The sequence below is a fragment of the Hemicordylus capensis genome, chromosome 6 (assembly GCF_027244095.1).
Source record: "Hemicordylus capensis ecotype Gifberg chromosome 6, rHemCap1.1.pri, whole genome shotgun sequence".
Taxonomy (NCBI): Eukaryota; Metazoa; Chordata; class Lepidosauria; order Squamata; family Cordylidae; genus Hemicordylus; species Hemicordylus capensis.
This window is the reverse complement of record NC_069662.1, coordinates 12,997,691-13,011,203: the sequence shown is the minus strand read 5'-3', so window position 1 is coordinate 13,011,203 and position 13,513 is coordinate 12,997,691. Positions and strand designations below refer to the sequence as shown.

At 48.1% G+C, this 13,513-nt stretch overlaps 2 protein-coding genes across 3 annotated transcripts; both read right to left on the bottom strand.

Annotated features, from left to right (window-relative positions):
• Nucleotides 1–3,696: 3,696 nt before the first annotated feature.
• LOC128330885 (ribonuclease-like) lies at nucleotides 3,697–4,131 on the bottom strand. The gene has a single exon (XM_053264247.1). The coding sequence runs from the start codon at nucleotides 4,129–4,131 to the stop codon at nucleotides 3,697–3,699; it is 435 nt and encodes a 144-aa protein (XP_053120222.1).
• Nucleotides 4,132–8,132: 4,001 nt separating this feature from the next.
• On the bottom strand, nucleotides 8,133–12,518 carry LOC128328895 (angiogenin-like). 2 transcript variants are annotated; one of them, XM_053259088.1, is made up of 3 exons: nucleotides 12,413–12,467; nucleotides 10,681–10,729; nucleotides 8,133–9,927 (listed from the first exon to the last, which is right to left on the bottom strand). In XM_053259088.1, the coding sequence occupies exon 3, from the start codon at nucleotides 9,924–9,926 to the stop codon at nucleotides 9,477–9,479; it is 450 nt and encodes a 149-aa protein (XP_053115063.1). In that variant the 5' UTR covers nucleotide 9,927; nucleotides 10,681–10,729; nucleotides 12,413–12,467; the 3' UTR covers nucleotides 8,133–9,476. The 2 variants fall into 2 exon arrangements, with proteins under 2 accessions (XP_053115063.1, XP_053115062.1); XM_053259087.1 differs by lacking the exon at nucleotides 10,681–10,729 and having other exon boundaries at nucleotides 12,413–12,518.
• Nucleotides 12,519–13,513: the final 995 nt, after the last annotated feature.

Below are 13,513 nucleotides of genomic sequence, written 5' to 3'. Positions count from 1 at the left end.
GAGTAACTCCTAAGTAGTAGTACTAATGAGTAGCTCTGTCTGGATAGGAACATAGGAAGCTGCCTTCTACTGAGTCAGACCCATCTAGCTCAGTATTTTCTACACTGACTGGCAGCAGCTTCTGCAAGGCTGCAGGCAGGAATCTCTCCCAACCCTATCTTGGAGATGCTGCCAGGGTGGGAACTTGGAGCCTTCTGCATGCAAGCAGGCAGGTGCTCTTCCCAGAGCAGCCCCATCCCCTAAGGGGAATATCTTACAGTGCTCCCTCATGTAATCTCCCATTTGAATTCAAACCAGGGTGGACCCTGCTTAGCAAGGGGACAATTCATGTTCGCTGTCACAAGACCAGCTTTCCTCTTCTTAAGGGGATTCGAACCAGCAACCTTCTGCTTGCTAGTCAAACATTTTCCCGCTTCACCACTTAAGGTGGCAGCAGAGTGCTAAATATAGTTACATTATGTGTTTGTTTCATAGGATTTGAGTCCCAGCTTTCACTGGCTAATGGTCTCAAGGCAGCTATGGTTATGCAAAGCAGTGTGATCCGATAAGAACACAAAAAGTCCAAAACCCTGTACAAAGATCAAAGTCTGTTTCAAACACATCACATCTACCTTTTTGGAGTCCCCTGCCCCCCAACCACAAACAAATTGTCATAAGGTGGTGCTATGAACTTTTGGACATCCTCGATGTCACCTGAACTCTTTGTCATTATATGTCCTGCAGAAATGTGTGCTGAAGTTGGAATCAATCAATTTCAGTGTCAGAATTGGACCTCAGTCTGGAGAACTGTTCCTCGAGGGTGGGGGATCAGACATTCACATGACTGAAGTCAAACACACATTGCTTGGTTTACTCAAGAGTTCTCAAACTTGGGTCCCCAGATGTCATTGGGCTACAGTTCCCATCATCGCTGGCCACAATGGCAAGCAACGTATAGGATAAGCAAGAGAGGTCAGTCCCTTCACCCAATTGGCTGGGACTAAGGAGGGCTGGTGGGGGGAAATCAGGCACCTACCTGCCTTACCCCCACATGATCTAAGCCCACACAGGACTTTACCACTTGCATGCCCAGATGAGCTACGAGGAGGCAATTGGCACAGTGAGAGGGAAACAGGGTGGGGAGGCAGCCAGGCCACCAGATATCCCAGAAGCACCAGTTCCAGCTAGCCAGTTCCGTGCACACCCCTAGCTGGGGCTCCAAGAGGGATATGTTGCTTCTTTATGGTCGTGTGTGTGTGGGGGGGGGGGGGCGCGCGCGCACACACACACACACAGTACTGTGTTATCATGTTATGTTGGGGGTTTGGGTCTTGGGAAATATTAACGAGTTGAAATTTTTCTGCTAATGCATATTTGCATTAAAATATTCTTGTTTTACATGTTTTTTTTAACGGTGTAAAAAACAGTGCATTGCGTCTTATGCGGCAAAGGTGTGGGAGTCCCTCTAAAAGGCCTTTAGGTCCAGGCTCCAAGGACCTTGAGTTGTGATGATCACCTGGAACTTCGATTGCCCCAAGGACCAGTCTTTTCTCCCTCGTGTTGGGAGGCATGGATATCTTCTCCCTTGGGTCTCAGAAGCACCTCCTCATTAGGATTGGTCTTCCTCAGGGATGGCTGTCATCTCTGGACTGGTTACTTTCTTTCCTGGGGTTGGACTTCCACTGGACCGCTCTGGTCACACCACACGACTGCTTCTTTACATGTTTCTTCTTAGTTGTACATGGTAGCTCAACTTGGTCTGAGCCCTTTTTCCATGCCCCGCATCTCATCCTTGCAAAACACAATCTCAGCCGAGTCACCCAATTCTCCCTGTTGTGTGACAAGCTTTCTGCTGGCGACAGAGATCTCTAGTTCTTCATTTCTAACCACAGGTCATTTCCTGAGCAGTAAACAAACTATTTACAACCACGTTGATTGTGAATATATTCTGGCTACGCTACTGATTATATTATTCTGGATAAGCAAACATTCTAACGACCCTCCGGGTGTGCTTCAAATAGGCCCCTTAGCCTATAATATTGCCTCCACCACACACACCCCTGGTCTCTTCCTCTCAGTGGCTGCTTCTGGATTTCCAGTAAAAGATACTATTCATTTGCTGCTCACCACACTGGCCCTTGGTAAGGTTTGAGCGTGTGGAGGGGTGAGGGGTGAAGAGGCATAGTTCGCACTGCAACTCACCATCCTATTTGACTGCCCCACCACTCTGCTGGCCAATGCATGTGAACACAGCTGCCATTTTAGAGGTCAGCAGACAAAAACGTGCTCATTCCTTCAAATGGGATCCTGCCTGTGGACCCTTCACATGGCTGCCACACACATGCCCATTGGCCAGCCAGTGTGGAGTTGGGGCCACCAGCAGTTGGGGGCTGGGGGCCTCAAAAGTAGGTGGATGAGGCAGCAAGAACAACCCCCAGTCACCCACAGCCTGAGTTCACTACAGACCCTCACCCAATGGTTATGCCACTATAGTGCCTATTGATACTTCTACTGTATATGGAAACACAGTGTCACTTGGGAAGCTGGGTAGCAATGTTATCAGCCTGCATGGCCATTTGTGATCGGAGAACCAGCCCTTGACATCCACTGCGGTGTTGCATAGGATTCTGGGTGGCAGTTTCCACACTGGAACACAGAGCTTCACTTGTGCCCCACAAAACAAGGCTGCTCCAATTTCTTGTGCTGGTACACCAGCCCTGAGACAGAGAGAAAATCATGGGAAACAGAGTCTAGTTTTGCTTTGCAGGAAATACATTATTTATTGCAGAAACTATCACAAGGCCTTCCGTTTATATCCTATTGAGAGGATAAGGCTGGATTGAGATTAAACCCAGCAGAAGACCATGGAAGCTGAGACATGGAAGACCATGGAAGCCCTGAGCAAAGGGGAATCAATACAGCAATGTAGCCACTAGGTGGCAGTAGGAGAAAAGGATAATGTGAGCAGACTTAAGGAAATGTTCGTTCATTCAATTTCATTCATTCATTCGATTTCTCTATACCACCTTTCCAAAAATGGCCCAGGGTGGTTTACATGGAGAAATAACAAATAAATAAGATGTTAAGGAACAATCAAGAGCTTTTGGGGATGCTTTAATTTTATTGCAGTTACATTTCAGCAAATAAGCATTGAGTTCATTCCTCTCAGAGACACTTAATGGAGCTTTAAAATGAAATTAGAATTAGCATGTCTATTTTTACATTCTTTTAATAGCGGGAAGTCTGTCTGTTATGCTTCTGTATGGCGCACTCTGATTATCTCCCTAGGCCTTTAGCACCACACCATCCAGAATTAGAAAAAAGAGGTTGCCACCGATTATCTGTGAAAAACTCATCCTTTTTCATTGCTACTTTAATAGTCACATTGAAAAGAGAGTTTTTCCCCCACGGGTTGTCATAAGATGGTGCTATGGGCTTCTGGACATCCTCAGTGTCACCTGAGCCTTTTGTCATTATATCTCCTGCAGAAATTTGTGCTGCAACCAAGACCTGATGCCCAGAGGATGTCCTTAAGATGATGTCCATCTTGGCTGGATTGCGGAGGACACCATGGCTTGCTGGGTCTCAGTGGCTTAAAGCCTTGAACTGTGGTTGGGAAAGCAAGCCCGTGAAAAGAAAAAGGAAAAGTGTCCTTACATGGAGAATTTGAAGGCGGCTTGAAGCAGGGTTGAGGCTTATGTGCCAGGAAGTGAGGACTTAGACGATTCCGGCAAAATACACAGGTAGGCGCCTCACGCAAGATACCCGGATATTCCGGGTCACAGTATGGCCCCTGTAGTTGCATCTGGGTGGGCGAGAGCCTGGGATGACCCGGCAAGTGGTGATTCTGAAGGGGTGTCTGCTCTGATAAGTGTTGCCAAAAACTGGCCTCCCTCCTGCGCCACAGATGCCTCGGACTTGTCTGTCGCTTGAATGGATGAAGGTGTTGGTTGGCTTACATACAGGATGAGTCATGCCCCTTCGCTGCATCATCTGATTCCAGTAGGTGCGAGCATTGGATGGTGGCTGGCCGTTGTCAATGTGCCGCTGCTTGAACTGGCGGTAAGTGGCCCCACTGACAGTCTCCAAGAAGACCAGGAAGGTGAGGCAGACCACCACCAGCAGAACACAGCGGGGTGCCTTCAGGACCATGGCTAAACCTTTGTGGGAGAAGAATAAGGAGGAGTTATTGATTCTGGTTGCCAGCCTGGCTGCTGCACAACAATCCAAACTGCTGCCACCACCCAGTTAAGCCCCGCAAGGACATGTGGAAAGCTTCCCAGGGTGGTAGAGGCCCAAAGCACTTTTCAGGGGCTGTGGTGGTGGCACCATCTGCTTTAAGGCTTGTGAACAGGTCAGGTTATTAGCCTGAGCTTGATCCTGGCCCTTCATGCATCGTGTTAATGTTGCAGGGGGTGGCAAAGATCGCATCAAGCCAATAATTGGCAATTGATGCATCAGGATGGGCCAGGGCTTATCTTTTAATCTAAAGTGTGAGCTCCTGCAAAGGAATCAGTAGCCACATTGTCAGCATTCGTAATCGGCACCCTCCTCATCCTGGTCCATGGTCCATCCTGGACCATGGCTAGATCTTCTGCTATGGTTACTATGTGGGGAAAGAATAAGGAGGAGTTACAGATGCTGGTTGCCACCGGATTCCCCTTTATGGTAACTTTAGAGCCACTTGAACTGGCAAACTTCTTCGAGCTGGTTCAGTCCAACAAATGTCCCTGGTGACTGGGTATGGTGGGAGTTGTAGTTCAACAACTTCTGGGGCCCTAAGTTTCAGAACAGTAGAGACAGAAAATGAGACTGTTCTCACAACCAAAACCTGGGTAGGAGAAGTGTCTTACTCAGGTTTGGTAGCTGTGTATAACTCCCAATTTTCAGTTGTGTGGGCACAAAAAACCAACAACAAACAACTAGATAGCTGGAGGGACCAGTGATTGTGTGAAGGATGAGAACTGGGTAGGACAACCTTTCCTCCTACCTTGGTCAAATGCCGGGTATGGAAGCTGGGTAGGACAACCCTGCCCTACTCAGCTCCGTTCTCCTACACAATCACTTCTCCCTCCTCCTACCTAGATCTCGGCTCCCACACAACTTAAAACTGGGAGCATGCACAGCTCTCAAACATGGGTAGAACACAGTTTTCGGCTCTGTGAATAGCCTCTCTATAATCACCACATATATTTGATGAAAGAGAGGCTTAATTTTCCTTTTATTTCAACCTAGATGTGTCACTATTAAACTAGGCTTGCCAATTTGCCCGTCAAACTTTGGAACTGTTCCTTTAACCGCAGTTTGATCTGCCAGCATTAGCTGCTGATAATGCTCCTCTCTGCTGCATTCTACCACTCGTAGTGCTGGTAAAGGCAGTGGAGCAGGTTGCCCAGTACCTTTCTGGTCAGCTGGCAACTATAGATTAAAAATATGCATGTGAAAATAGGAGAAATGAAGAAGAGACTCAGAATAAGGAATATTATTAGGTGCTCATGCTTACCCTCAAAATCAGATAAATGCAGAAGTTCTTGGGATGAGTGGTACCCCAGTGACGGAAACCGATGCTCCTCGATCTCTTCCAATACCTTTAGCTAAGGTAGCTCCATTTATATCTGTAGCCTGCCACACCCTACTGCATAATACATGCCTCTCATTGGCTGTAATCTTTCCAATAACTAATTTTTCCTGCGAAAAGGGAAATTCTTACATTTCAACTCACACATAGGTCAAGTGATTCTGAAGCACATAAATGCACCTGACCACAGGAGTCGTGTGGTGGAGTGTAGCATGGGTTATTTAATCAAAACAGTGGTAGAGATAAAACTTCCCCACAAGTCAATTTCTTCACCTCTAGTGATCTTGTAAGTAACTAAGCACTTCCCAGAATCCATGCATGAGTTTCATGGCAGGCAGCAAAGGATTCTCCTGCAGGCAGGTCAGAACAGATTGTGTTTCTTGAAGTTAGCAAGCTTGAAATTGAGCTTAACCAGATGCCAATTTTGTTGTTCTATTCATATTTAAGGCACGGTGGGTGTTAATTTTTAGGGTTAACCTGCCACTCAGCTGGCCAGTGCGCATGTGCAGTGACCGCGCATGCTCATCGGACGGCTGAGCAACATGGCGGGGCGTGTGGCTGGGGTGGACTCTGCCTAGAGGAGGGCAGCACGGCAGCAATGGCAGGATAGTCTGTGGATTTCTAAAGGTCTAATCTGCCCCAGCTGCCACTGGGAGCTGCAGAAGCTATTCACTGTGGGGGCAGGGGCACCCACACCCCCAAGATTTCGTGCCTGAAGTCCTTTTAAAAAATGTTCTTTTGTCTCAGCCTCACTTTTGGGGGGGGGCAGAGTTTGTGCCATTGTTGTTGTTGTTCTCCCCAAATGCTTAAGCAGCCCTTTCCCCTAATTGGCAATATACCTTCCATCTCAGTGTCTGTTGTGGTTTTCAATAACCTTCAAGTATCTTGGAGAGATTCGGTATACTTGACTTTCCCTTTCAACTTCCTTTCCACCCAAACCCTTCATTTTTAAAGATGTTTGTCCTTTTGAAATCAGAAGTGACCAGGTGGAGACATGCAGGTTTCTACAGAACTTTCCACTTGGTAGAACAACCACCAAAAGAAAAAAGACAAGGAAATACGAGGCTAAAAGGGAGAGAAGAATCCATATTGCTGATTGGGCTGACTTCCCAATCTGGAAATATCCCTGTAGTTGATAAAGGGCCAGGTGCAATGTCTGACATCCAGATTAAATTCTTCCTGAGTAGCTCTGTTGAAATTCATTGAAAACCCATTGAGTCATTCTTTAGACTACTCAATGGGTAATATTATTCAGAAAGTTAATATGGAGGTCAGCCAATGGCTTGCAGGTATTTGCATATGCTCAAATATCTGGCATTTGCACGTAGGGACAGACCTAATCCATTGCACCTCAAAGATTCTCCACCAAACTTCCTCCCCAGAGCTTGACACTGAACCCAGGACTCCAGGCTTCACATTCATTCTCTCCTGTCTAATTTGAGGTCTATACATGAAGCCTAATACACTTCAAATGAATCTAGAACCAGCCCAATAGAGATCCAAAGGTGAAGACCACTGAAGTATACTTTTTTAAAAAATTTGTTTTAATTTTACATTTATATCCCACACTTCCTCCAAGGAGCCCAGAGCGGTGTACATGGTTATGTTTATCCTCAGAACAAACCTGTGGCTTCAGTAAGGCTGAGAGAGACATGACTGGCCATGGCCAAGAGTCACCCAGTGAGTTTCATGGCTGAATGGGGATTTGAACTCAGGTCTCCTCGGTCCTGGTCCAACACTCTAACCACTACACCATACTGGCTTATTCTCAACTTCCCTTGAGTTCTTTACTTCCCGTGATTCACCCAAGGTTGCTCATGACCATGAGATGGATTCAGGCTTCAGATGATTTCAGAATTCATCATTTGGGGCGGTGAGCGGGAAGAGCGGGCTAAGCCTGCTCTCCCTGCTCACGAGCGGAGAGGGGGCCCTGGGTGGCTGGATCGGCCGCCCACATGATTGCAGGATCCAAGATGGAGCTGGCGGGGGCTGGGGAGCTCGGGGGCTGCGCCCCCCCCAAGTCCCAGTATGCCCTGTGCAAGCAAGCAGGGCATACTGGGGAGACCCCAGGAGCTGGGAGGCGGCTTTTCGCCTCCCCTCTGGGGTCTACTTATGAGTAGGCATGGCGCAAAGCCGTGCCGCGGCTGCTCATGATACTGAAAACCAGGTTTGCAGAGCGCTCACTCCGCAAACCTGGTTTTTGATCAGGAATTCTCGAGCGGGTTACCCGCTCTAGAACCACCAGGCTCGCAGCGAAGCCTGGTGGTTCTTACGATTAACAAAAATCAGGCTAGGCTCTCCTAGCCCGATTTTTGTTAATCGTGAGAATAGCCTCACTACGTAAAACAATATAAAAACAATTTTAAAACAATTCAAAACCATTTAAAACCAATTAAAATGCACCCAGACCTCTCGCAGCACAGAAAGAATAAATTGGGTCTTAGGAATCCCCCCTGGTGTGAAGCCCCATGCTCAACAGCTGCTGCTTTTCCTGGATTTCTCATATTTTCAGGTGTTTTTTTTTTTTTTTAATGCATAAATGAAGATCTATGTCACAAAATGAAACATAAGGAAACAAAATTCCGAGAACCTTTAATTTCTTTATATGCAGCTTCTCGTTCAATACTACTGTTAAGGACAATGCTTTTAAACAACCTGGTTTTCTTAACACTCGACAAAAGGAAAATCTCTTAATTTCCCCCCCTTTAACTTTGGAAAATCAAGTATATTCCGGCAGAGTACCAGTTATGTAGTAGAGTACTCTCAACTTTCTATAAGTATTATTACTGTGATTATATATACTATGCAGACAGCCATTTGCAGAATAACAATCAGCAACAGGCATCCCTGCCCCAAGCAACTTACAATCTAAATATTGATAGTGAGGGAACCAGCAAAGGACAGAAAGTATAGTTAGCAAGAGAGAGTGAGAGGAGGGAGGCAGGCAGAGCTTTGACCCACAAGAGATGAATGACAGCACAGCAGTTGGATGTGCCCAAGTGCAAGTTTAATATGAAGCTGCCTTATGCTTAGTCTGACCCTTGTTTAATCTAGGTCAGTCCTACCTGCACTGACTGGCAGCAGATCTTTTAGGAAAAGAGAGCTGGTCTAGGAGAGGGAGATGGTCTTGTGGTAGCAAGCATGACTTGTCCCCTTAAGCTAAGTAGGGTCCACCCTGGTTGCAGATGAATGGGAGACTGGAAGTGTGAGCACTCTACGATATTCCCCTCAGGGGATGGAGCCGCTATGGGAAGAGCATCTTGGTTCCAAGTTCCCTCCCTGGCATCCCCAAGATAGGGCTGAGAGAGATTCCTGCCTGCAACCTTGGAGAAGCTGCTAAGAGTCTGGGGAGACAATACTGAGCTGGATAGACCAAGGGTCTGACTCAGTATATGGCAGCTTCCTATGTTCCTCTCCAGGATTTCAAACAGGGGACTTTCCCCACCCTACCTGGAGATGCCAGGGATTGAACCTGCGACCTTCTGCATGCTCTGCCACTGAGCCATGGCCCTATCTTGCTTACATACTGATAAATAAATGCTGAACAGAATGCATTATATGCAGGATTTGTTGGCCAGCTGGTGCCTTTCATAAGTACACAGGAACATAGAAAGCTGCCTTATACTGAGTCCGGCCCTTGGTCCATCTAGCTCATCAGTATTGTCTACACTGACTGGCAGCAGCTCTCCAAGCTTTCAGGCAGACATCTTTCCCAACCCTATCTGGAGATGCTGCCAGGGAGTGAATCTGGAGTCATCTGCCTGCAAAGTAGGCACTCTTCCACTGAGCTACAGCCCCTTCCTAATTAATCTATATTGGGGTATTAGAAGCCTGAACTGATGCAGGATACAAGTGTTTTAAAAGAAAAGCGATCTAATCAGAGTTAAGCGACCCAATCGGAGCGTCTTCCAGTTGGGTCTCATGCGGTGATCACAATCTGGCTTTCATCATAGTGGACGGGCCAATCATTTTCACAGCCGATGACAATGTATCTGGGCGTGGTGTTTTCCCTGTACTCGCACGGCGGGCGGGTCGAGCTTCCCCTGAGGGTGCACGTGGTGACCCTGAAGTGCTGCCGGCTGCGCCGCAGCGCCCCGTAGGGGACCCCGCCAGTGGTGGTGCACACAGCCCGGATCTGCCTCTTGGAGCCATGGATGAAAGTGTTCACTTCTTTGCACTCAGGCCTGGTGAGGTCACGGCTGCCCATCATGGTGTTGCAGTATCGGCCCCGAAACCGGCTCCTGGGCTCATCCCGGTGCTGGCTCAGGAACTTCTCGTAGCGGGGGTTGTCACCGCAGGACGATTCATGCAACAATCCGACCACCAGCAACACCAGGAGAAGGTAAGGGGCTGCTCCCAAAGGCCTCATCCTGTCCATCACCAACCAGGGAGGAAAAAAGGATAACACGTTGATGTCAAAGTGACAATTGGCCACTAGGGGGCACTATGGTGACAGAAGTGCTGATCTGACACCAATGCTCTGAACCTTTTATCTCTATGGTCAGATTGAAAACAGTTATTTTAAGAGAGATATAAACATGAGTTTGTTTGCCACATTTCTATACCGCTCCATATGCAAATAACTGGGCAGTTTACAATCTAAAACAAAACAATTAAAACATTTAGCAATGAAAACAGGCAACTATTTCATTCCTATGGGCCCTTCCAGGTGGCAATGAACTGCTAAGAACAGTCTTACTCTGAAGGTACCAGAGAGGACTCCAAGGGGTACCTCCAATTTCCTTGGGTCTCTCTCTCTCTCTCTCTCTCTCTCTCTCTCTCTCTCTGGAGCAGACTAGAACCAATGGGTTAAAATTACCAGGAAACAAGGGCAGGGGGAGGGACATAAGGCAATTAGGTCCAGGGTCCAAAATTACCTAGTTGCACCACTGGGCCTGGTCAGTGCCGATCTCTTCCCCCACCCCAGTCTTTCCTGCCACCTGCTCTTCTTGGACAGGAAGAGAAATCTACTCTGGAAAGCAGGCCAGAAAATTGGGCTTAATCCCAAAAGGCAGGAATCTATTTTCTGAATAAGTTTGAAAATGTCAAGCAAGCAAGCAATCATGATCACTGAGAGTGGGTGGGTTGATGGTGGGAGGCCAGGGAAAATCCAAAGAGCTTACCTTCCCCACAGAGGGATCCTGGTTGTTCTGGGGATCCCACACTGTTGTCCTAGGGATCAATGGCGGATTGCCGGAGAGACAAAGGAGGCGTCTGCCTAGGGTGGCAAAATCTGAGGAGCGGCTTGCCGGTCCTCAAATTTTCCCACCCCTCTTCCAAATTCTTCCACCCCTGCGGAAGCGGCCTCATCGAGGGTGGGGGCGGGGGCAAGGAGAAATCCCCCCCCATGGTGTTTTTTCAAAAACCCACCGCTGCATGGCGGCATCATTAGCTATGGGGTGGGGGAGTTGAGGGGAAACTTTCTCTCTTCGCCCAGGGCGCGGTGGCAGCTTCAGTGAGGGTGGGGGTGGGGGGCATGGAGAAAGCCATTGCACAGTGGCAGCAGTAACAGTGGGGAGGGTAGGCTCCCCTGAACAAACTCTTTACCTTTTACTCAGGAAGGGAGAGTGGGATGGGGTGCGGTGCTGGTGGTGGAGGTTGCAGGGAGGTGGGGGCCAGGAGCAGAGTTTTCCCCTTTTATTGTGATGGGACACTGTGAGCTCCTTCCAGCTGCCCTCCCTCCTCCCAACTGACTGCTGACTCCACTCCTCACCCCCTCCCTCCACTCCTCACCCCCTCCCTGCAGCCTCCACCACCAGCGCCGTGCCCCATCCCAAAAATTTCATAGGGGGGACTTTCTCCTCACACACACCCCCCCACACTGCAGCAGCTGCCACACCCTGAGCAAAGAAGGAAAGTTTCCCCTCGACCCCCGCATCCCACAGCCTACAGACACTGCACAGCAGCATTATTTGCAAAAAGCCTTGGGGCCTATGGGCAGCAAAAAGGCTAATCCACCCCTGCTAGGGATTCTGGTGGGGATCCCACAATGCACAGAGCGAGTGTGATTCAGCACTGTCACACAATCAGGTAAACGGGATTAAGGGAGCGCTCATTTAAGAAGTGGGTTCCCTGGGTGGGTTGGCCGCGAAGGCACTCAGCTCCCCCAGTTCTCATGGGCAGTCAATCCCAAGCTTGGCTGCCCTTGCCCTGCCTTGGCTGCTGGGGAGAACAGCTTCACTGACCATTTCAGAGCTTCTCATGAAACAGAATTCAAAGAGAAGCAGATACATCATCAGCATCCAAGAAGACTTGGCCTCCACTTATAGCAAAGCCCTTCCCCCCCTCATAACTTCCTTTGCTCCCCCTTTGTTCCCCCAAACTAATTGTTCTGGAGCCACCCCTGGGCCCCCTTACTTTTGTGTAAAAAAAGATGACCCCATCCCAGGTCTCCCTTAACACCACATCTGTTTCCATTCTGTCTCTTTTCTGCCTGTAAATCCTTGAGGGCAGACGCTTTTCACAGTCTAACCAGTGACAAACCTACGCTGGCTTCCACCCCTCGGAATAGAAAAACTGGGAGTGGCAGGAAAGAGGAATTGTTTTTGCCATCAATGAAGAATTTGTTCAGCTAAGAATGCAAGAATTAAAAACAAGACCATATACAGTAGATAATCAGGAGGGGCCACAAAAGGGGACACGAAGACCCCACCACTAGTGCAGATCCTCCCCCACAAGCATTTGAGGAGTCCCCCGCCTCATTTTACTGAACACTCCCCCCTGCCAAAACTAATAACCCATATTTTCCATTTTCCTGCCCTCCAAAAAAGTGTCTTTCCTCTTCCTTTCGCCCCAAATATTTAAGTGAGGAATTGTCCCTCAATCTTCCCCCCTCTCTCCACCCCTAGAACCCACCTTTTGTAGAGGGGTACAGAATTTGTTCACGTTCCACACAGACCAGGCTGCTAATCTCCACTTCTCCTTTTCTTTGGATCCAATTAAACGTTTGCAGAAAGATGCCTCACTGGTTGTCAGGCAGAAACCTGGATCCCATCCCAAACTGGGATTTCTTTTATATAATCTGCAGCCCTGCCTTTTAGTTTTCATTTTGTTTTGTGGGGAAAACTCTGATCATGCCTTTCTACCTATATGTGTGCAAACCAAACCTCTGCTTCACTCTGTGTGAAATGCGTAGGGGAAATTTTAGAGGCACTGTCTGGCACAGGAAACCTGGTTGAAACTAAATGAGTCTGGGTCCAGCCTGTGCCAGCATGAGATACAGTCAGGAAGCCCCATTTCTGCTGTCATGAGTGATGCAGAAAAAGAGAGGAAATAAATACAAAAATCTTCAGAAAGAGCTGAAAAGGGGTTTTTTATTATTTGAAATCCAGGCAGTAGAAGAGTCCCATGTAGCTCAAAAACTTGCACACCACATGGTGAACCTTGTGTGGTCTTAATTTTTAAAAAAGTATTCTCTCTGAAGTGTGTGTGTGTGTGTGTGTGTGTGTGTGTGTGTGTGTGTGTGTGTAAGTGAGGGGGTATTGGTAAAATGGGGTACGCTTGCAGCGGGGAAACAACCTGTCTAGAGAGCAGGAGGCTGTTGGTTCGAATCCCCGCTGGTGTGTTTCCCAGAATATGGGGAACTCCTATATCGAGCAGCAGCAATATAGGAAGGTGCTGAAAGGCATCCGCTCACACTGCGCAAGAGAAGACAATGGTAAGCCACTCCTGTATTCTATCAAGAAAACCACATGGCTCTGTGGTCACCAGGAGTTGGCACCGACTCAACAGCACAATGTTTCCTTTCCCCTCCTTTCCCCCAGCTACTAGAGGAAATTTGTGGGTGATGAATATGTATAAGTTTTCTTGCTAATTCCCTCAACACTGGAGCTGTATCCTTAACGGATGCCATCCGCTTCCAGATTGTTTCTCAGACGTTTCCCCCTTGAGGGCCCTGGGGAAAGGGGAAAGAGAAATCAGAGGAAGGGCAAGAGGAAGCAAACTGCAGAATGACAG